Below are 24,409 nucleotides of genomic sequence, written 5' to 3' on the forward strand. Positions count from 1 at the left end.
AACCTAGCTTCTACTGCAGATTTAGCTCCTCTCTCTCTCTCTCCCTCTCTACCTCTCTCCCTCTCCCTTCTCCCCCTTCTCTTTTTGATGTTGCTGTTGTTGTTACTTAGACCTCACCAATCAAGATGGATTTTGGGGGGCTGGGGTGAGAGAACACATCACTTTCTCCATTGTGGCAGGAACTGGGCCCAAACCTGCTTCCCTCCCATGGCAGAGCAGGCACACTATCCAGCTGAACTATTTCGCCAGGTTTTTCTGATATGATGTTACATCATTTTTTCTCAGAGTTTCCAGTTTTGAAATGCTGGGCTCAGTCAGAAGTGGCAGCTCCTTGTGCCTTGAAGAATAAGAATATCTGCCAGTGGTATAATATGCAATATAAATCGGTAAGCTAATATTATATGCTGCTTTACTATTTGGCTGCCTCGTTTAAAACTCTATAATGTTTCTGCTGCTTTTAAGGGATCAGCATTTTATTACTTTGCCATCGAAAGCTGTTTTTGTTTGTTTGTTTGTTTTTAATGCTTCTTTGCTAATGATGGTAATGTCCCAGCCACCACATGGGAGCATCATGCAAAGGGAAAGTGTCGGGCTGAGCTTCACTGACGGGTAACAGACGACCAGGGACTCATGGTTGAGCTGTACGCAGTATCTCTTTATTCATGCAGGACGCAGTGCAATCTATACCAAGCTAGACTAAACTAACAGCTAACTAAAACGAACAATGTTGTCTTTATATATACTTCCCAAATAGGGCGTGAACAGGATGTGACATAGAGAGGGTGGAGAGAAAAGTGACTGGTGAAAATCAGAGTGTGACAAGGAGAGGGGGCAGAACAAAAACATATCATGAACCAGTGGGGATTGAACCAATGCCCTGGAGGGAGGGTGGTGCTTGTTAACAGCGGTTATGTAAATAGAATGAATTGGTTATGTAAATAGAATAGTGTTAAGCAGGGGGGATTTAACCAAATGAAACAGAAGGGGTTTTTAAAAGCAGAATTAGAAGATACCAACAGGAAAGCTTCCCAAATGGTGAAGCAGTGCTGTGGAGTCTCCTTTGCATGTGTGCTTGTGCCCTCCCTTCCCCTACCCCCCCTCCACCTTCCGCCCTCTATCCGGAGGGGAAAAAAGGCATAGTCTACTGGGAGCCATGAAACTGAAGGCCTGAAGCCCTGGCAGCCAGAGGAAAAAGTGTAATTTGTATAGTTGCAGAATAATTTTGGAGGCTGGAGATGTAGGCTTGATGTCATGCATCAAGCTTAAATATAACTGATAAGCTTTATAAAGAGGTAGAACATGTCTGGGCAGTGGCACACTCAGTAGAGCGCACATGTTACAATGTGCAAAAACCTGGACTCAAGCCCCCATCCCCACCTGCAGGAGGAAAGCTTCAGAAATGATGAAGCAGTGCTGCAGGCATCTCTCTTTCTCCCCCCCCCGTCTCTCTCTCTCCCCTTTTCTTTCTCTGTTTCTATCCAAAATAAATAAATAAATGTTTTTAAAAATAAACCTATTCTTTAAAAAAATAAAGATGTAGAATCCATTTGTTTTTGTTTTATCAATAAAACTTCATGACTAGGGGGCCAGGTAGTGGCACACCTGGTTGAGCGCACATGTTACAATGAGCAAGGACCCAGGTTTGAGCCCCCAGTCTCCACCTGCACGGGGAAAGCTAAACAAGTGGTGAAGCAGGGCTGCAGGTGTCTCTCTGTCTCTCACCCTCTCTATCCCTCCCTTCCCTCTCGATTTCTGACTGTCTATCCAATAAATAAATAAAGATAATAAAAAAAAAAACCTTTATGACTTTGTATACACGCTCTATTTCATTACTCCTTGACTTCCTTTTTACTTCACATAGGGGTTGAGACAGGAAGAGAGACACCACAACACTGTCATCATCTGTGGAGCTTCCCCCCCTCAGTGTCCTAGTCCCATCTGATGGCAAGAGCTTGAACCCTGGGTTTCATGCTCTGTTAGCCACACCCTCTGCTGGATGAACGATCCTTGCTGTTTTGGGGTTTTTTTTCTAACTTCTTTTTTTCTTTTTACCTGCTCATCTCTGGGTACACGGTAGTCCCAGAGATTGAATTTGGGTCTTGAGGGCAGGAAATCTTCTGCATAATCAGTATACTAGTTCTCCAGTTCTCCTTTGTAAAACTTTTTACTTTCAAAAACAAAACTTTATTAAATTATACAGAACAATTTTTTAAAAAAGGGGAAACAAAGCAAAGTAATATCATTTCAATCATGATAAAGTTTTTAGACATTTGTATTAGTATGACATAATATAAATACAAGTTGTTTGAGGCCACTGATACGGTTTTGACCTCCCCAAGTTGCTTTCAGCTATTAAAATAAGTAGAGTATTAATATACTTCATTAGCACTGACTTTGTCAAAGGGTATACGGCTCTCTGCTTGCCTTTACTTGCATAGTCTACTATTAAAAAGGACCACCTGGTTAAGTGCACACACTATTGGCATAGACTGCTTCTTTCCTCTCTTTAGCTTGGTATGTCTTCATATGGCAACTCTACTTTTTCCCTTTTTTCCCATCCTTCAGTTCTTCTTTTATGAGCTGTCTTTTTTTTTTTTTTTCTCCTCCAGGGTTATTGCTGGGCTCGGTGCCTGCACCATGAATCCACCGCTCCTGGAGGCCATTTTTTTCCCCCTTTTGTTGCCCTTGTTGTAGCTTCGTTGTGGCTATTATTATTGCCCTTGTTGACACAATTCGTTGTTGGATAGGACAGAGAGAAATGGAGAGAGGAGGGGAAAACAGAGAGGGGGACAGAAAGACAGACACCTGTAGACCTGCCTCACCGCCTGTGAAGCGACTCCCCTGCAGGTGGGGAGCCGGGGGCTCGAACCGGGATCTTTACGCCGGTCCCTGTGCTTTGCGCCACGTGCGCTTAACCCACTGCGCCACTACCCGACCCCCGAGCTGTCTTTTTTTAAGTTTATATTTCTTTAATTTATTCTGGATAAAAACAACTTGAGAGGAGAGGAGGAAATAGATAGGCACCTGCAGCACTGTTTCGCCTTTGTGAAGCTTCTGTCTGTAGCTTCTATCAAGGCTGGGGACTTGAACTTGGATCCTGGAGCATGGTAATGCGCAGACTTAACTGGATGCACTTCTCCCCAGACCCACCGAGTTTTTTATCAGATGGTTGTAGTATCTGTCTTTGTCTTTGTTCCTAGTTCTTTTTAAGGTCTGCTTCTTATATTTGACTGACATAATCTATTTTGTTATTTTTTACAATTTGCTTATTTTTTTAATGGAATGCCACAGACCAAACTCATGTGTTGCTCATGCAGTCTAACACTGAGCAATCTCTATAATTGATTTTTTTTTAATTTTTATTTAAGAAAAGATTAATGAACAAAAACATAAGGTAGGAGGGGTACAACTCCACACAATTCCCACCACCCAATCTCCATAACCCACCCCCTCCCATGATAGCTTTCCCATTCTCTAGCCCTCTGGGAGCATGGACCCAGGGTCGTTGAGGGTTGCAGAAGGTAGACGGTCTGGCTTCTGTAATTGCTTCCCCGCTGAACATGGGCGTTGACTGGTCGGTCCGTACTCCCAGTCTGCCTCTCTCTTTCCCTAGTAAGGTGTGCCTCTGGGGAAGCTGAGCTCCAGGACACATTGGTGGGGTCTTCAATCCAGGGAAGCCTGGCCAGCATCCTGGTGGCATCTGGAACCTGGTGATTGAAAAGAGAGTTAATATATGAAGCCAAACAATTTGTTGAGCAATCATGGATCCCAAGCTTGGAATAGTGGAGAGGAAGTGTTAGGGAGGTACTCACTGCAAACTCTAGTGTACTTCTGCTTTCAGGTATATATTTTGCAGTAATTTATGGATACGTATGAACATAAGCTCTCTCTCACAGAAACTGGTGTATATCTAGGTTATGGGACTTTGTTAGAAAGTGAACTACCTGAGATGAAATTAGAGTGTACTATAAAAGGAAAGGTCTCACCCGAGTAATGAAGCTGAAGGGTTGTCATTCCACATGTGAAGTCTCTGGACACAGTCTGAGGTGAAGCATGTTGAGGTGGCAATCGCTGCGTTGTTTAGGTTGTGATCGGCGGATGCAATATTATTTGATTTGGATTGGGAGATGCATACGGGAAAGTGGGCCCTATGCAAGGGTTCCAGGACTGGGGGAAGTAGGGGCTCTATAGTGGAGATGTGAGGTTCCTGCTGTCTTAGGGTTCAAAAAGACAATCGATAGTTAATGTTATCATCACATTATTTGTTAATTGGGTTAACTTTGAAAAGTCCTTTTGTTATGGTTTGCTGTACACTGATTTTTTTTTTACTAACTTTAATTAATTACTTAATTAGTGAGGAAATAGCATATGTTTATGCAAAGAGAAACAGACTTTCTTTTTTCTTTTGTTTTTCCTTCAAGCCTATAAGGAGAAAGAGTTTTATTTTTGTTTGCTTTGAGGTCTATCTACTAGCTAGCTCAGAAAGGAAAAAAAAAAAGATTCTTTTGGTGAGACCTCACAACAAAACATTACTACTTTGTATTGGAGAACTTTCCTTGAACTAACATGTGGGAAGATGAATGACTATGCTAATAATTTTATACAACCGAGAGTTTTTTTAGTCCCTTACCATTATTCATGGTATCTGAGTTACATGTTTTCCAAACTGTCAAATACTCCTGAATTACATTTGATTATTTGTAAAGAGGAATATGACACCCTTGTGATTTATTTATAAAAATGGTAGTATATGTTGCTATAAAATAGAAATTATCTCTTTAAGACTTTCCAGATTCAGTTCTCTTTAAAACTGTGTAACTTGGAACTGATAAAATAGCTCACCTCTATAGTGCACTTGTGCTTTGGTGCTGTCATATCTTTCCCTTTATTTTTTTTTCCAAATTTTTCCCTTTTGTTGCCCTTGTTGTTTATTGTCATTGTTGTTATTATTGTTGTCATTGTTGTTGGATAGGACAGAGAGAAATCGAGAGAGGAGGGGAAGACAGAGAGGGGGAGAGAAAGAGAGACACCTGCTTCACCACCTGTGAAGCAAACCCCCTGCAGGTGGGGAGCTGGGGGCTCAAACCCGCAAGGCCACCACCCGGCTCCCCTTTCCCTCTCTTTCTATCAGAAAAAGTTAGCCTAGAGCAGTGAAACCCAGTGGCAAATGAAGCAGACAAATCCACTCAGTAACCTGAAATTAGAGGTCATCTTTAAGTATTTTGAGTGTGTGCGTGTATGTGTGTTATATTTCTTGTTAGTAAATACCAGAAAAATGGGTGACCATTATTAAAGTGGTAATCTGAAGCCATTTTTGATGGAGTTTATTCTCTTCAGTGAAGTAAAGAAGTGAAAGACAATTACCATATGGTTTACCTCATGTAGACTCTAGAGAATTGAAATACCAGAACTCACAAAGCAACAACAGCAGCAACAAAAGCACAGAAGTGCCCAAACTTCCCCTAAGACTTTGTGAAAATGATGGCAATAGTTCTCCATAGGGTAGGGGCACGGAATTTTGGTGGTGGGTACAGGTGTGGAAAACTATACCCTGTAATCTTACAATCTTGTAAACTACTTTAAATCACTAATTTTTTTTTTTTTTCCTAAAGCACTGCTCAGCTCTGGCTTATGGTAGTGCTAGGAACTGAACCTGGGACCTTTGGTGCCTCCAGCATGAAAGACTTTCGAGGGAGTCGGGCTGTAGCGCAGCGGGTTAAGCACAGGTGGCGCAAAGCACAAGGACCGGCATAAGGATCCCGGTTCGAACCCCGGCTCCCCACCTGCAGCGGAGTTGCTTCACAGGCGGTGAAGCAGGTCTGCAGGTGTCTATCTTTCTCTCCTCCTCTCTGTCTTCCCCTCCTCTCTCCGTTTCTCTCTGTCCTATCCAACAACGACAACAACAATAATAGCTACAACAATAAAACAACAAGGGCAACAAAAGGGAATAAATAAATAAAATAAATATTTTAAAAAAAAAAAAGAAAGACTTTCGTATAACAACTATGCTCTCTCCCAGCCCCATAAAAATTTTTTTTTTAAGGAGCTATTTTTGAAAGGTTATTTATTTATTGTGGAACAAGGATCTCAGACATGCATGATTGCACCACCCTGGACCATTTTTTCATTCAGATAGAAAGACACAGGGAGGGAGAAGCACAACAGTGTCAGAGCTTCTTACATTATCGTAACATCTTCCTTGTGTTCCTAAAGCATGGACTTGTGTCGCACACTTGGCCAACAGAGCTATCTCTCTCTAGCCCTGAAAGATAATTTTCACTTGTGCTTTTTATTTTTGCCACTAGGTCTCAGCTGTGTGATTCACCAGTCCTATGGACTCTCCTCCTGTGTTTTCCAGATTGAGAGTGAAAGACAGGGAGAGACAAAGAAAGGAGGAAAGACATCACAGCTCCCACTGCTTCATGAGTAAAGCAGTGAACTTTTGGTTTTTCTTTCATGAACCTTTCTTTTTGCACAGTGCTCCCCTGTTGTAACTGGAGGCTCGAAACTGGGTCCTCATGCGTAATAGTGGGCGCTCTGCTGGATGAGCTAGCCCTGCCTGGCCTCTCAGCAGTACTTTTTATACGACTGGGTTGATGACTTTTTTTTTAATTTCTTTATTGGGGATTAATGTTTTACATTCGATAGTAAATACAATAGTTTGTACATGCATAACATTTCTCAGTTTTCCACATAACAGTACAACCCCCACTAGGTCCTCTGTCATCCTTTTTGGACGTGTACTCACCCCCTCCACCCCAGAGTCTTTTACTTTGATGCAATACACCAACTCCAGTTCAGGTTCTACTTGTGTTTTCTCTTCTGATCTTGTTTTTCAACTTCTGCCTGAGAGTGAGATTATCCCATATTCATCCTTCTGTTTCTGACTTATTTCACTTAACTGGGTTGATAACTTTTAAAAAGTAAAATTACAGTGCAGGGATTTATAAACAGAGGCCAAAACAAAAAGTATTCTAGAGTTACCTAAATAATGATCTTCTTAAAACTTTTTTTAAAATAGGGTGAGGGAGACAGCATAATGGTTATGCAAACAGACTCTCATGCCTGAGGCTCCTAAGTCCCAGGTTCAGTCCCCCGTACCACCACAAGCCAGAGCTGAGCAGTGCTCTGGTGTTTCTTTCTCTCTCTCTCTCCCTCTCTCTCCCTCTCTCTCTCTCTCCCTCCTCCCCCTGCATCTCTCTCAAAAATAAAATTATTTTTAAAAAATTTTTTAAAGAATTAAAAAAAACTTTTTTTAAAATAGATGTATTTATCTGTGACAGAGATGGAAGAGCCAGTCAGTGGTGCACATGTTTAAGCACTCACATTACAGTGCGCAAGCACCCAGGTTCAAGCCCCTGGTCCCCACCTACGAGGAGAAAGCTTCATGAGTGGTGAAGCAGGGCTGCAGGTGTCTCTCTGTCTCTTTCCTTCTCTATCTCCCCCTCCTCTCTCAACTTCTTTCTGTCTCTATCCAATAATAAATAAATAAATAAATAAATAAATAGTAAAGAATGGGGCAGGGATAAAGGGCCAAAGTATCACTTTGGCATATGGAATGTTGAGGATCAAACTTTGGGACCTCATGCCTGAGAATCCAGCTCTTGACCCACTTCACCAACTCCCAAGCCCCTTAAAACTTAACCTGTCCTAGGGGCCCTGGTGTGGCGCAGCAGGTTAAGCACATGGCATGAAGCACAGGAACCTACTTAAGGATCCCAGTTCGAACCCCTCACTTCCCAACTAGCAGGGGGGTCGCTTCACAAATAGTGAAGCACGTCTGCAGTTGTCTATCTTGTTCTCCCCCTCTCTGTCTTCCTCTCCTCTCTCAGTCCTATCCAACAACAATAACAATAACAAGGGTAACAAAAATGAGAAAAATTGCCTCCAGGAGCAGTGGATTCATAGTGCAGGCATCTGGTCCCAGTGATAACTTTAGAGGCAAAAAAAAAAAAAAAAAAAAGAACTTACCTGTCCTAAGGAGATGAGAAACTTTACCCATGCAGATGACCTCACCAATGAGGTCTTTGTCCATGTGAGGTTCTTTGTCCATGTCCAGTGGAAAAGCAGTTGCAGAAGTCAGAACTTCCACCTTCTGAATCTCCCCCAAAATTGGCTATACTCTGAAAGGGGTGAACAATAGGGAAGTTTTTATGGAGGGGATAGGACACAGAACTCTGGTGGTGGGAACTGTATGGAATTATGCCCCTATTATTTTACAATCTTGTTAATCAAGATTAAATCACAAATAAAAAATTAAAGGGAATTCTATCCATGTGTCAACAAACATACTGTAAGCCACTAACCCCCAATAAAATTATAAAAGAAAAAAACTTGCTGTAAACCTTGAGAATTTCTAATATTTCTAATTGAACCCCTTTTTCTTCAAAAACAAATAAAAAACAAATTGGAAATTGGAGAACTTTTGTGCAGGCCAGTATACAGCTAATTTGATGTTGTGGTAATAGTAAAGGAAACTCAGTTGTGAAGTTTGTGAGTGGCCGACTTTAAAAAGCTTTTTGGTGAAAGAAACAGCAAAACAGTAATGAATAGGCACTTGGCTTTATTGTTCTCCTCTAGGACTTTCACTTAGAATCCTGTATTCTAATATGAAACTTAGCAATTAAGAAGAAGTAAATATTTATGTCCATTACAGAGGTGACATTGATTTATAACTATTTTTTTTAGAAAGACTAAAAGGTGGAAAAAGTCAGAACAAGAGTTAAGAATTACTGTGGGGGAAAAATTAAAAAAAAAAAAAAAAGAATTACTGTGGGGGGAAAAGTCTGCTTCTGTTATATTAAATGAAATGCTAAAACTAAAAGAATTATTCAAACAGTAATTTATGTTTATGTGTTATGTCACAAAGGCCACTTTAAGAGGAAAAAAAAGAAAAGAAAAATTGAAAGTCAAAGACATAGTGCTCTTTTCTTGGAATATTCATTTGAAATGTCTGATTTCTCTATTTTGTTCTATTCATAGGTATCTAAGAATGTGACCCTGCAGGTTCCAGTGGGACTGACTCTACATACCTTCTTAGTATGTTCTGTGACACTGCTCATTACTGTCCTGTGTTCTACCTTGATCCTAGTGGCAGTTTTCAAATATGGCCATTTTTCCCTATAAGTTTTATGTAGTTACATGTTCTCATAAACCCAGATAAGATCTATTTATTTATGACTAGAACAGTCTTTCTAAAATTATGTCATTACTTTTTTGTCATTTGTCTTGGTTTTCTTTTACTAAAACTACATTTACTGAGGACATTTTGGATTATCTGAACTGAATCCAAGCTGTCATGCTCTGCTTGTTATAGACCCTCAAGTTGTTGATAACCCTCAAGTATCAAATACCAATAGAGTAGATTTAATTCTGTGAAATTAACATTTGTTTTGTGAGATGTGACTTTTTGTTTTCATTTGAATTAGAGAAATGAATTTCTTATGTATTATGAACAAGTTATTCTTTTGTAAATAGAAGCATTTCAATTTAGACTCAATGAGAAAGTCAATTAACATAAAAATGAAGTAATTTATATGAATCATACTTATTTAGACATTAATTTTACAAAAATGTTAAAATAATTATTCAAGGGGGTTGGGTGGTAGCACAGCAGGTTAAACACACATGGCACAGAGCACAGGGACCAACGTAAGGATTCTGGTTCGAGCCCCCGGTTTCCCTCCTGCAGGGGGTGGGGTCGCTTCACAGGCAGTGAAACAGGTCTGCAGGTGTCTTTCCTCCTTTCTTCCTTTCTCTCTCTCTCTCTCTTTCTTTCTTTTTTAAACAAGAGCACTGTTTCAGCTCTGGCTTATGGTGGTGCGGGGGATTGAACCTGGGACTTTGAAGCCTCAGGCATGAGTCTGTTTGTATAGCTATTATGCTATCCACCCCCACCCCAGGTGTCTTTCTCTCCCTCCCTTCTCAATTTCTGTCTGTCCTATCTAATAAAATAAAATGAGGGGGATGATGGAAGTAGTGGATTCAGAGTACCAGCACTAAGCCCCAGCTATACCTCTGGTTGAAAATAAATATATAAATTTCTAAGCACATCCATCAATTCATTCACTGTAAATAGTTTCTGAGAACCAGAAGCCAGTAAACCAGGGCATGTTGTCATATATAGAGTCATGGGGTGTAGTGCCCATTTTTATATGCTCTCATTTATAATTTTCTAAAGACTTCCAGTTTTTTATGGGAATAAATTTTATTTATGTATTTATTCTACCTCCAAGGTTATCACTGGGGCTCAGTGCTGGCACTACGAATCCACTGCTCCTGGTGGCCATTTTTCATTTTTATTGGATAGGACAGAGAAATGGAGAGGGGAAGGGGAGATAGACACCTGCAGCCTTGCTTGACCACTTGTGAAACGACCTCCCTGCACGTGGGGAACCTGGGGTTTGAGCCCAGATCCTTGTGCAGTCCTTGTACTTCATATTATGTGTGGTTAACCCAGTGCTCCACTGACTGCCCAGCTCCTGGGATAATTTTTATATTTATTTTTTAAGATTTTATTAATTTATTCACGAGGAAGATAGGAGGAGAGAAAGAACCAGACATCATGGGGCTAGGTGGTGGCAGTTGGTTGAGCACACATGTTACAATGCTCAAGGACCCAGGTTCGAGCCCCCGGTCCCCACATGCAGGGGGAAAGCTTTGCAAGTGATGAAGCAGGGCTTCAAGTATCTCTCTGTCTCTTTCCCTCTCTGTCTCCCCCTTCCTCTCAACTTCTAGCTGTCTCTATCCAATAAAAATAAAGGTAATAAAAAATAATAAAAGCGAGAGTCAGGCAGTAGCAGCGTGTTAAGCACACGTGGTGCCAAGCGCAAGGACCGGTGTAAGGATCCCAGTTAGAGCCCCCGGCTCCCCACCTGCAGGGGAGTCACTTCACAGGCAGTAAAGCAGGTTTGCAGGTGTCTATCTTTCTCTCCCCCTATCTGTCTCCCCCATCTCTCTCCATTTCTCTGTCCTATCCAACAATGACGACATCAATAACAACAATAACTACAACAAAAATTATTTAAAAAAGAGCAACAAAAGGGAAATAAATAAATATAAAGAGAAGAAAAGAAAAGAAAAGAAAAGAAAAGAAAAGAAAAGAAAAGAACCAGACATCACTCTGGTACATGTGTTGCTGAAGATTGAACTTGGTACCTCATGCTTGAGAGTCCAGTGCTTTACCCACTGCACCATCTCCCAGACCACTGAACTTTTATATAATAACACATTTAGAGTTTACCAGTCAAAGCTTTTCTCTTTAAAGGTATTTTTTGAGACTTAAGTATTGAAAAAAAACTATTGTCATGAAGCAAATTAGAGATCTTTAATTAGTCTAGTGTATTTGTTTAGTATTTTTTTAGTATGTTCTTTCTTATAAGAAAAATTCCATGCTATACAGTCATTATTTTCACTATACTTAATAAAGAGGTGTTAAAATAGAACCATGAGTTAAAATCCATGAACACTGATAGACAACATTTTGAAATGTGGTTAACTGATGGGGCAACATGGTACTGTTTAACCTCAAATGTGTGTGTGTGTGTGTGTGTGTGTGTGTGTGTGTGTGTGTGTGCGTGCGTGCGTGTGTGTGTGTGTGTAGGTTTATCTACACAGACATAGTTTGCACAACAGCACCAAGTTTTATTACTATTTTTAAATGTTCTCAAGTTAATATTTGAGATGACGGCTTGAAACATGACTCAGACATTTATTCACACAGCTATCTGAGTATTACTCATTTATACAGGTAATAAAAATGTGAATGTGAATGATGTGGGTGAAAAGACTGATGCTGACTCTTCTTACAATGTCTGTATATGACATCACTTTTGATGTAACACAGGATTTTTAGTTTTGAACTCTTTATTTAAGTAATTAAAAATAAACACTTATTTTTTAATTGGCTTTGTAATTCTGTATAATCTTTTAATTTCTGTAATTCTGTATAATCTTTTTTGTTTAAGTTTTGCTGCTTTTTTTGACACTTTGAAATTTTTTTTTTTTAGTTATTATGGTTGAGAAATCTGCATTACATTTAATAGTTGTTTCTTTTGTAGTTATATCTTTTCTTTTTTTTATTTTTTTATTTAAGAAAGGATTAATTAACAAAACCATAGGGTAGGAGGGGTACAATTCCCACCACCCAATCTCCATTTCCCACCCCCTCCCCTGATAGCTTTCCCATTCTCTATCCCTCTGGGAGCATGGACCCAGGGTCATTGTAGGTTGCAGAAGGTGGAAGGTCTGGCTTCTGTAATTGCTTCCCCGCTGAACATGGGAGTTATATCTTTTCTTTCTGGTTATTTTATCTTTGATACTTTGCACTTTTACTTTGATTATGTTTGAGAAGATTGAAGATTTACTTATCTTGATTTGGATTCAAATAACTTCCTGAATCTAAGGACTCTTGTCTTTAATCAGTCATAGAATTTTTTTTTCTTTCTTCCTTTTTTGTTTTTTGTGTTTGTTATTACCAGGGCTTTACTACTCCAAGTTGACTTTTCTAGATAGAGTTCAATACATTATGTTTATAGATAAAGACTTTGATGCCTGAGGCTCTATCTCAGGTTCAGTCTACCATAAGCGAGAATGGAGCAGTGCTCTGGTAAAAAGAAAATAAATTTAAAAAAATAAGAGAAAAATACACCATGGCTTTCTCCAAGTGCAGTGGGGGCCTGGGCTCGAATACATGATGCATACATGGCAAAGCAGGAGTTCTAGAAAAACTTTCGCCATTATTTTCTTTTTGTTCATTGAAGCATACAGTAGATCTTCACGATTTATTCCCATGTCTCAATATTTCTATCATATATCCTCAGTATGAGGCTGTTATGAGTAATTTCTTTAGATCTTTCAGGTTACAGGCTATCTTTTCAACTGTCTGAACTGCTATTTAACCCAAACATTGGTTTTTGTTTTCAGTTATTTCTAGAAATTCTACATAGATCCTTTCCAAAGCAGCTTGATCCTTTTTCAAATAGTATCTTGAGGGTGGGGGGCATGACACAGTGGGCAGAACACATGCCCTCAATGCGTGAGGCAGTGTCTTTCTCACTTCTTCTCAGTTGCCTAGGTGCTCTGTCCTTTGAGGAAGCTAAGGCCAGAGACCCTCATTTCATCTATTGACTAGCACTATGCTGGCTGCCTAAGTCATCGCTTCCTTCTAGTTCACCTGCATCTACTTGGCCCTCATCATGGCAGCCCATGTGTTCCTGGATCTCTTCTGGCCTGGCCAACATAACATCAACATCTGCAGTCTGCTCTTCAGTGTCAGCTCTGGTGGACCACTTCCCCACCCCAACACACACCCCTTAGCAGGTGGTGCACCCACAGGTAGTCCTGCCCTCTCTACCACTACTATCTAAGCTGAGGAGAAGAACACAGAAACAAAGAAAGAAGAATCTGAGGAGTCTGACCCTGCCATAGGCTTTGGTCTTTTTGAGTAAGCCTCTACTATGTTCTATAAAAACTTGAACTCTGGGAGTCTGCCGGTAGCGCAGCAGGTCAAGCGCACGTAGCTTGAAGGGCAAGGAATGGCATAACGATCCCGGTTCGAGCACCCGGCTCTCCACCTACAGAGGGTATAGCTTCACAAACGGTGAAGCAGGTTTGTAGGTGTCTTCCTCTCCCCCTCTCTCTGTCTTCCCCTCCTCTCTCCATTTCTCTCTGTTCTAACAATGACGACATCAATAACTACAACAACAATAAAAAACAACAAGGGCAACAGAAGGGAAAATAAATAAATATTTTTAAAAGTTTTTAAAAAAGGGAGTCGGGCGGTAGCGCAGCGGGTTAAGCACATGGTGGCGCAAAGCGCAAGGACCGGAGTAAGGATCCTGGTTCAAGCCCCCGGCTCCCCATCTGTAGGGGAGTCGCTTTACAGGCGGTGAACCAGGTCTGCAGGTGTCTTTCTCTCCCCCTCTCTGTCTTTCCCTCCTCTCTCCATTTCTCTCTGTCCTATCCAACAATGACGACATCAATAATAAATAATAACAACAACAATAAAACAACAAGGGCAACAAAAGGGAATAAATATTTTTTTTAAAAAAGTTTTAAACTCTTCGGAGGCTGGGTAGTAATGCAGTGGGTTAATAGGGTTAATAGCATGTGGCGCAAAGAGCCAAGGACCCGCGCAAGCACCCGGGTTCGAGTCCTCCGGCACCCCATCTACAGGGGGGGTCGCTTCACAAGCGGTAGAGCAAGTCTGCAGATGTCTATCTTTTTCCCTCTCTGTCTTCCCCTCCTCTCTTGATTTATCTTTGTCCTATCCGGCAATAACAGCAATAAAAACGAAATGGAAAAAAATGGCCTCCAAGAGCAGTGGATTCGTAGTGCAGGCACTGAACCCTAGCAATAACCCCGGAGGCAAAAAAAAAAAAAAAAAACTTGAACTCTTCTCTCCCATTAAATCAGTTACTAAAAAAGAAAATTAAGAGGAGTCGGTCGGTAGCACAGCGGTTAAGCACACCTGGCACAAAGCGAAAGCACCAGCGTAAGGATCCGGGTTCGAGAGCAGGTCTTCAGGTGTCTTATCTTTCTCTCCCCCTCTGTCTTCCCCTCCTCTTTCCATTTATCTCTGTCCTATCCAACATAACGACATCAATAACAACAACAATAAAACACGGGCAACAAAAGGGAATAAATAAGTCGGTTGCATAACCTGCAACCCAGCCTAAGGAGTTGAATTCTTAAAAAAAAAAAAAAAGTTTGTTTCTCGCTCCTGTCTTATTTATTTATTTTAATAAACTTAAATTCCATGGAGCTCTTCCAGTGCTGTTTGTGATGCTTCCCATGTGGTGTGTGAAAAAGGACCGAGGTCCCCCAGTCCCCACCTACAGGGGAGAAAGCTTTGCAAGTGGTGAAGCAGGACTATAGGAGTCTCTCTCTTTCCCTCTCTATCTTCTTCTTCTCTCTCAATTTCTCTCCATTTATATGTAATGAGTAAATGAATAAATACTTTTTAAAAAATATTTTTCCTCCACATCAATAACCAACTAAATCAGACAAATGTTCAGCTTGTCTCCAGGGTTGTTTGTTTTCTTTTTCCCCTCTCCCCTAGTCTCTCCTTTGAAGGCATAGTTGGGTTTCACAGTCTTAAATACAGGATTACAGTCCAAGGCCTTGTCTTTGATCTATTCTTTTTATATTACTAGTAAAATAGAGATTTCTGAGATAGTAAGTACCTTCAGCACATCTATGGTTTCACTGCCTTGCTAACCACTCTGGTTTCCTGTCTCCACTTTGGGTTTAGTGTTAAGTTTGGAAGACTGTATGCGTTAATCCTTACTGGAAGTCTAGTTATACTTTTGAAAGGATAATCTCTTTTATTCATCAGAATACCGGTGCCATCTTTATTGCTCCTTAATTCTTCTCTCATACTCTTCATATCTTGAGCTTTTGGTTCTATATCTAAAACTAAGTGTCATCTGGCTTCTCTTTCTACTTCTTATTTATTTGTTTATTCCTTTTGTTGCTCTTGTTTTATTGTTGCAGTTATTATTGTTGTCATCATTGTTGGATAGAACAGAGAGAAATGGAGAGAGGAGGGGAAGACAGAAAGGGAAGAGAAAGACAGACACCTGCAGACCTGCTTCTCCACCTGTGAAGCGACTCCCCTGCTGGTGGGGAGGCGGGGGCTCCAACTGGGATCCTACCGAGGTCATTGTGCTTTGGGCCATGTGCACTTAACCCACTGCGCTACTGCCCGACTCCCTCTCTTTCCACTTCTAACTCCCAAATATTCATGATTACTGCATGCTTAGTTCATTTTCCTCCTGTTCTTTCATGTCCATACTACATCTTCTTAGCATTTTTTTTTTCATTTTTTCTTTATTGGGGGATTAATGGTTTACAGTTGACAGTAAAATACAGTAGTTTATACATGTGTAATGTTTCACAGTTTTCCACATAACAATCTAACTCCTCCCTCCAGCCCCCAATGTACTTCTCTGCCATCATGTTCTAGGACCTGAACTACTTTGGTGCAATACACCAACTCCAGTTTTGTTTGTTTGTTTTCAACCAGAGCATTGCTCAGTTCTGGCTTATGGTAGAGCTGGGGATTGGACCTGGGAGCTCAAAACTTCAGGAATGAAGGACATTTGCTTAGCTATTGTGCTATCTTCCCAGCCACTCCTTATAGAAATGTAATGATCTTAAACTAGATAATATTATTTCCTTACTGTTTTTTTTTTTGTTGTGTTTTTTTTTTAAACCAGAGCACACTACAGTTCTCCCAGTTAAAAAGCTGGGATCTTGGAGTTGCAGACATGAAAATCTTTTGCATTACCACTGTGCTATACCCCTGGCCCATCCCTTTCTTATTTAAAAAACACTAATGGCACGAGTTGGGCGGTAGCGCAGCGTATTAGGCACACATAGCGCAAAGTTCAAGGACCAGCATAAGAATTCCGGTTCGAGCCCCCGGTTCCCCACCTGCAGGGTTGTTGTCTTTTTATTGTTGTTGTTATTGATGCCATCGTTGTTAGATAGGACAGAGAGAAATGGAGAGAGGAAGAGAAGACAGAGGGGGGAGAGAAAGATAGACACCTGCAGACCTGCTTCACCGCCTATGAAGCGACTCCCCTGCAGGTGGGGAGCCGGGGGCTGGAACCTGGATCCTTAGGCTGGTCCTTGCGCTTTGCGCCACATGCGCTTAACCCACTGCGCTACCGCCCAACTCCCTAATCTTTCCTTTTTAACCTCATATCAAATAGTACTGCCTTTATTGCATTTCATATTTGTTTTTAAGATACTTATACATTATTTACTATATAGAGACAGAAATCGACAGGGAAAGGGGAGATAGAGACAAAGCACTGCTTCAAGCAGAACTTGAACTGTGTCTGGTGTATTGTAGCAAAGTAAAGCACTCTGGGGTGGGGGTGAGTGTTCAGGTCCTAGAACATGATGGCAGAGGAGAACCTAGAGGGGCATTGAATTGCTATGTGGAAAAGTGAGAAATGTGAACAGGGGTAAATGGTATAATGATTATGCAGACTCATTCCTGAGGCTCCAAAGTTTCAGGTTCGTGGTGATTTTACCTTCTTTACCCCCTCGTGGATGGAGCTTGAAAGAATCATGTTAAGTGAGATAAATCAGAAACAAAAGGATGAATATGGATCTGATCTCACTCATAGGCACAAGTTGAAAAACAAGATCAGAGGGGGGAACTCTAAGCAGAACTTGGACTGGAGTTGGTGTATTGCACCAAAGTAAAGGACTCTGGGGTTGGGGGAGGGTTCAGATCCTGAAACATGACGGCAGAGGAGGACCTAGTGGGGGTTGTATTGTTATGTGGAAATGTTATGCATGTACAAACTATTGTATTTTACTGTTAACTGTAAACCATTAATTCCCCAATAAAGAAATAATAATAATAAAAAGCACTGTTTCACTGCTGAAGAAGCTTTCCCCTAGAGGGTGGGAACTGGGGGCTTGAACTGGGGACCTTTTGCATGTGCACTCCACCCAGTGTACCATCTCCTATCCCCATCTTTTCATATTTGTGAACTCTGCTAAATCCATGGTATCTCTGGTATATCTCAATTATTTGTTGAGTTAGTGAATGCTTTCATGAAATCCTCTTGGGTAATACTTGAAGGCCTTGGGAGTAGGGCCGTACAGCAGCGGGTTAAACACAAGGACCAGCATAAGGATCCCAGTTCGAGCCTCCAGCTCCCCACCTCAGGGGAGTGGATTCACAGGCGGTGAAGCAGGTCTGCAGGTATCTATCTTTCTCTCCCTCTCTTTGTCTTCCCCTCCTCTCTCCATTTCTCTCTGTCCAATCCAACAATGACATCAATAACAACAATAATAGTTACAACAATAAAACAAGGGCGACAAAAGGGAACAAATAAATATTTTTAAAAAATTTTTAAAAATCCATTAAGACCTTAATTCCCAAGGTGGCAGGAGTTTTAGTAACAATATAGTAGTGGGAGTCGGGCGGTAGCGCATCGGGTTAAGCGCACGTGGCGCAAAGCGCAAGTGGCACAAAGCACAAGGACCAGCATAAGGATCCCGGTTCCAGCCCCCAGCTCCCCACCTGCAGGGGAGTCGCTTTACAGGCGGTGAAGCAGGTCTGCAGGTGTCTATCTTTCTCTGACCCCTTCTTCCCTTCTCCCCATTTCTCTCTGTCCTATCTAACAACGATGGCATCAACAACAACAACAATAAAAAGACAACAATGGCAACAAAAGGTAAAATAAATAAATAAAATAAATAAAACCAATATACTAGTAAGAATTTATAGGTAAAAAGCCAAAAAAGGGTAATGGATAAATTCGCAGAGACACATGCCCGGTGGCGGATTTATAGAAGAGCAATCTTCAGTCGGCGCCACTGGTTAGCAGAGACCTGCTTGGAGACCCCGTAGACTGCATATAAAAGGAATTTAGACGACACATCGACAAACTACAGCTCCCAGCAGCTCCCGCGCCAGCCAGCCCCGTGCGGGAGGACGCCGCCCAGAGGGAAGGCTGGCGCCCGGCTTTCAGACCGAGAGGGGCGGCGCTCTGCCCCGCCCTGCCCCGCTCCTCCCAGGCTCCCTCCCCCAGGGTTGTGGCCACGCGCAGCGGCGGCGGTTGTTCCGCTTCCCCTCCGGCCCGGGCGGTCGCCATTGCCGAAGGCTCCCTGCCCTCCCCTCCCGGTGCCCTGGGGCTTGGCCTAGCGCTAACAGCGGCTGCGCCCCGGCGCGGCTCGTCTACCCGCCCGGCTTCCCCTTCCCTCCCCTCCCCGCCCCGCGCAGCGCGCTCCCCCGGGGCGGCTCGGGACCCGCCGGGAGCTGGGATTGCGGAGCCTCGCTGGGCGGAGACCTTCCCTCCACTGGGTAAGTGCAGGCGGGCCGCCCGCCGGGGCCGCTCGCCCGCCTTCCTTCCTTCTCCGCGGCCAGGCGCTCGCGAGCGACCGGGGCAGCCGCCACCTGCAAGCCGGGAGCAGCGACTCCTAGGGCGGTGGCTCATTGTCTGCTCCCTGGGGCTGTTTTCTTCGACTTTTACCCGAGGTGGCAAAGTCGCCGAGCTCACCCTCACTCTTCCTGGACCCAGCCCTGCCCTGGAACTAGTAGCGCCATGGGCTCTGCCCTCGCTCTCCTCTCTCCTCCCTCGCCTTTCCATCTTCTCCTTTCCTCGCTTTAATGTGAAATCCAACCTCTCGTTGTATTCTTGGATTTTTTTTTAAAACCCTCTTAACTGAGTCCCATCCCCTTTTGGCTCCACCTCCGTTCACCCCAGTTTTATAACTCAGACGTACTGCCTCGGCTCCCTTTACTCATCTAAACTACAAATCTGTTATCTGTCCTCTATTGCATATGAGTAAGAAAAAAAAAAAAGTACCATCTTCCTAGTGTTTGAGCGTCTCCTTTTAAGAACAGAACTTTGGGATCATCTCGTGATTTCTTGTTTGATCTTCATCCAGAAGGTGGATATTTGCTTCTTTAAGTAACTTAGGTGATGATCAGCTTTTCACCATGTTTGGCTTTCTTTTAAAACAACACCCACAGTCACGCATGCACGCACACACACAAATTCCTGAGTGGACTCCACCATTGACTAATTCTTTATGAAGTCTTACAAGAAGTGAGACATTGAAAGTAATGACCATTGACACTTGGCATGGCAGGTTGAACCCATCCTTGTATCTTAATTTTATTGGTAATACTCTCTGGGGTGTGTGAGCACGACCTGTTTGCTCCCTCATATAAATGCTATCAGTATCCATTGATATCATAATTCAGTTCTACTTTACAAGTGACCTATAATTTGCATTTTCTTTTTTAACCTGTAAAGACACTGAAAATAAGCCTAAAATTAGACTAGGACGAGTTGTGTTTTGGATCAAGGTTGTGCACGTCACTTTTTTCCCCCCTGCTCTGTTTGACTCTTCCGCTCTTATAAGTAGGCAGGATATTGAAATGTACAAGAATTTGCTCTGGGGTTTTGTTTTTGTAGGGTTGTCCAAATTGAATAACGTTAAATAAAGTTAGATTGGGATGAAGGCAGTGACTGGTAATTTTTAAAGCAGGTTAGAACTTGTCAACTTTGCCAGAAGCTCTGTAGCCTTTGTAAAGCATACTCATACTTCGTGTAGCTGAGGTGTGTATGAAAAACATAAATGAAAAGCTTTGTTCATGCTCTCCTGTTAGGGTATTCATTTAGGACAACTCATTTTTCACTTCTGATTTTTTTTCTGTCTGTTAATTAGTCAAGAACACAGATTTACAGTCACATTGTGAAAAAGACACTTCAGAATTTTTTCAACCTGTAATGTTTGTTGGTCTTAAACCCACTTTCGGTTTTGGTGAGACAGTTTGACCTAAATTGAGTGAATTTTGTGTGTTTAAACAATCTGTTGTTACCTAGATTACTTAGTACTGAGATTCTATATTGTCATCATTGGGTCCCATCACTTCTTAACTTAATCAGAGATTTTGTTGGTCTAACAAATTATAGTCTAGAAATGTTGATCTGATGATGTCAACTTCAGCTTCTCTGCTAGTTCTCTGTAGATGCAAATGCTTTTATAAGGAAGAATTTCTACGTATTCCACTTTCCTTGGAACCTTGATGTCTAATATACCTTTGTTCAGAAAGTGTTGTTCTTCTCAACTCTAATATTTGATACTAACTTTGTAAACATATTTATAAAGTAACAGTGTTGGAGTATGTCTACTAGACAAATGAATAGGAGTTGCTTTGGTTCTCTTGATCTTTAGGCAGATTTCCATGTTGACTTGGTTAATAGCAGTTTATATTTCTTTTCTTTTTTTTTTTTCCTAAGGGAAAACTTTGAACTTGTTCAGGTAGCTAAGGATAAAATTTCAGTCACATTTTAAGAGAACTCAGCTGAGGATAGAAATAAAAAAATGTATTGTCAGTCCCCATCTTGTAAATATTATTCTAAAATTCAAATGAATTTTCTACTTTTGATTACAACTTGAAATTAAACTATTCCTGTTCAAGACGTTAAGGCTTCAGGGTTCTAATCAATCTGTTTTAATAAATTCTAATTATTTATTAAATAGCTAGAGAATTAACCTCAATCAGAAAGAGGGTGCTAAAGTTATGTACAAATTGGAAATGATCCTTGTACATTGATAAAGAAGCATATAGAAAGGGGGTCGGGCGGTGGCGCAGTGGGTTAAGTGCATGTGGTGCAAAGTGCAGGGATCCTGCCCCTGGCTTCCCACCTGCAGGGGAGTCGCTTCACAGGCGGTGGAGCAGGTCTGCAGGTGTCTATCTTTCTCTCCCCCTCTCTGTCTTCCCCTCCTCTCTCCATTTCTCTCTGTCCTACCCAACAACGAACAAAATCAACAATGGCAATAATAATAACCACAATGAGGCTACAACAACAAGGGCAACAAAAGGGGGGGGGGAATGGCCTCCAGGAGCGGTGGATTCATGGTGCAGGCACTGAGCCCGGCAATAACCCTAGAAGGAAAAAAAAAAAAGAAAGGAATAAATTGGGGACCAGACGGTAGTGCCATGGATTAAGCGCACGTGGCGCCAAGCGCAAGGACCAGCATAAGGATTCCGGTTCCAGCCCCTGGATCCCCACCTGCAAGGGGGTTGGTCGCTTCACAAGCGGTGAAGCAGGTTTGCAGGTGTCTTTCTCTTCTTCTCTCTGTCTTTCCCTCCTGTCTAGATTTATCTCTGTCCTATCCAACAATGACATCAGTAACAACAATAAAAGTAACAACAGTGATCAACAAGAGCAACAAAATGGTGGGGAAATGGCCTCCAAAAGCAGTGGATTCATAGTGCAGGCACCGAGGGTTATTCCAGCAATAACCCTGGAAGCAAAGAAGAAAGGAATAAACAGGCCCTATTATTCCTTGGTGAAATACTGTTTTCTTAGGTCTCAGAATTTATTTTCATTACTTCTTCACTTCAGAATTACTAACTTGATTAAGAGTAGTCAATAGTAGTGGTGAAATTAAAATGTATATACAAGTGTCAGCCTATAATAATATGCTCTTGAAACTTAAATACTTGTATAATGTTAAAGCATTTTTATTAAATTAATTATTATTATTTATTTACAGAAAGACGTTTAGGAGGGTAGAGAGAGAAAGAGACAGAGTCACTTGTAATTCTGCTTCACCACTTATAAAGCTTTCCCTTTGCAGCTAGTGATCAGGGGCTTGACCCAGGGTCTCTGCACACTGAAATGTATGTGCTCGACTAGTTGTGCCTCTGCCTGGCCCTCACTTTTTTTTTTTTTTAAGTAATACGTTTGAGCATTCTTTCAGACAATCTGTGTCCTAACCTACTAAATCTGAGGTACATTAGCACTTCTCGTTCCACATATCTCAAGTGGTTAGAAATTGGAGACTTGGATTTGAATCCTGGTCTGCTTGCCTGCCTGCCTGAGAGACAGAGCATCACTATAGAACATGTGATGCTGGGGATCCAACTTGAGACCTCATGTTTGAGGGTCTAACGCCCATATTTCTCCTGGATCACCTGACCCTGCTTCTTGACTCTAGACAAAACACTTTTTTATGTTTATTTATTTTCCCTTTTGTTGCCCTTGTTGTTTTATTGTTTTTGTTATTGATGTCGTCGTTGTTAGATAGGACAGAGAGAAATGGAGAGGAGGGGAAGACAGAGGGGGAGAGAAAGATAGACGCCTGCAGACCTGCTTCACCACCTGTGAAGCAACTCCCCTACAGGTGGGGAGTCAGGGGCTGGAACCGGGATCCTTACGCTGGTTCTTGCGCTTTGTGACACATGCGCTTAACCCACTGAGCTACCGCCCCGACTCCCAAAACTTTTTTTTTTTTAATTTTTTTCCCCTTTTGTTACCCTTCTTGTTTTATTGTTGTTGTAGCTACTGTTGTTATTGTTGTTGCCATTGTTGGATAGGACAGAGAGAAATGGAGAGAGGAGGGGGAGAGAAAGATACCTGCAGACCTGTTTCACCATCTATGAAGCCACTCCCCTGCAGCTGGGGAGTCAGGGCCTCAAACCCGGATCCTTACGCCTGTCCTTGCGCTTTGTGCCACATGCGCTTTACCTGCTGAGCTACCGCCCCGACTCCCAAAACACTTATTTCTTTAATTCTTTTCCCCTTTTGTTACCCTTCTTGTTTTATTGTTGTTGTAACTATTGTTGTTATTGTTGTTGTCATTGTTGGATAGGACAGAGAGAAATGGAGAGAGGAGGGGAGAGAAAGATACCTGCAGACTTGCTTCACTACCTATGAAGCCACTCCCCTGCAGGTGGGGAGCTGGGAGCTCGAACTGGGAATCCTTTAGCCAGTCCTTGAGCTTCAGGCCACGTGCACTTAACCTGCTGCACTAACCGTCCGACCCCCACTTTTTTTTTTAACTTTTTCCACTAGAAAGAGACTTCAGAAGAGTAGGGGAAATTGAACAGTTTGACTTTTAGAATATCAGAAATTTGTCCAAATGTTGGGTTATCGGACTTGTATATATTAGCTCCTGTGTTTGATCTCTGACACCACATGTGTGAGAGTGATCCTCTGCTCCTTTCTGTTTTACCTCTTTTTGTCATTTAAATAAAATGTGAAATAAAAAACTCCACCCCCATAACTTACTCTTCATATATAGTGTGTATAGTTTACTATTATATAATCAGAATCATATTCTGTATAGTTCACTGTTCCTTTTTCTTCGGAGTTCTTTCTTTTTATTTATTTTAAATTTATTTATAAGATGGAGATATTGACAAGACCATAGGATAAGAGAGGTACAACTTCACACAATTTCCACCACCAGAACTCCCTATCCCATCCCCTCCCCTCCCTTAATAGCTTCCCTGTTCTTTATCCCTCTGGAAGTATGGAGCTAGGGTCATTAAGGGGTGCAGAAGGTGGAAGGTCTGGCTTCTGTAATTGCTTCCCCGCATACTCCTATCCTGTCTTTCTCTTTCCCTAATGGGCCAGGGCTCTGGGGAAGCAGGGCTCCAGGACACATTGATGGGGTTATCTGCCCAGGGAGATCTGGTTGACATCATGTTAGCGTCTGGAACCTGGTAGCTGATAAAAAGAGTTAATGTATAAAGCCAAAGAAATTGTTGACTAATCATGAACCTAAAGGCTGGAATATTGCAGATGAAGATTTGGGGTTTCCATTTTGAAAATAGCTAGTTAGGCCTGTTTTAGCTGTATTCCAAAGGGCCCATGACTATGCTAGTTTTTTTCCTGAGCCTGACCTCTGCTATGCAGGTGGACCCAAGTTATTGTCTGTGGAGATAAAGGAGAACAAATTGTTCACTAATCATGAAGAAAAAAAACAACAACGAATATTGCAGATGAAGGTTGGGGGGGTCCTCTATTTTGGAAAAAGCTAGTAGGTCAGTATTCCAAGGGGCCCATTGCTGAGACAGAAACACCTGCAGACCTCTTCAACCCTTGTAAAGCATCCCCCCTGCAGGTGAGGAGTG

At 41.9% G+C, this 24,409-nt stretch overlaps 2 protein-coding genes across 2 annotated transcripts in view; both read left to right on the plus strand.

Moving 5' to 3' along the window:
* The window catches only part of PIGX (phosphatidylinositol glycan anchor biosynthesis class X), a 35,730-nt gene extending 24,286 nt beyond the window's left edge, over positions 1-11,444 (plus strand). The window contains exons 4-5 of the mRNA XM_060198447.1: positions 286-386; positions 8,983-11,444. Of these exons, the coding sequence (XP_060054430.1) occupies positions 286-386; positions 8,983-9,126 (245 nt within the window). The 3' untranslated portion in view covers positions 9,127-11,444. The remainder of the gene's footprint in view (positions 1-285; positions 387-8,982) is intronic.
* A 7,053-nt stretch (positions 11,445-18,497) lies between these two features.
* Positions 18,498-24,409, plus strand: part of PAK2 (p21 (RAC1) activated kinase 2) — a 61,673-nt gene continuing 55,761 nt past the window's right edge. Inside the window, exon 1 of the mRNA XM_016185722.2 lies at positions 18,498-18,832. The gene's annotated coding sequence lies outside the window, so the exon portion shown is untranslated. The remainder of the gene's footprint in view (positions 18,833-24,409) is intronic.

Source organism: Erinaceus europaeus, chromosome 9 (assembly GCF_950295315.1).
Source record: "Erinaceus europaeus chromosome 9, mEriEur2.1, whole genome shotgun sequence".
Lineage (NCBI taxonomy): Eukaryota > Metazoa > Chordata > Mammalia > Eulipotyphla > Erinaceidae > Erinaceus > Erinaceus europaeus.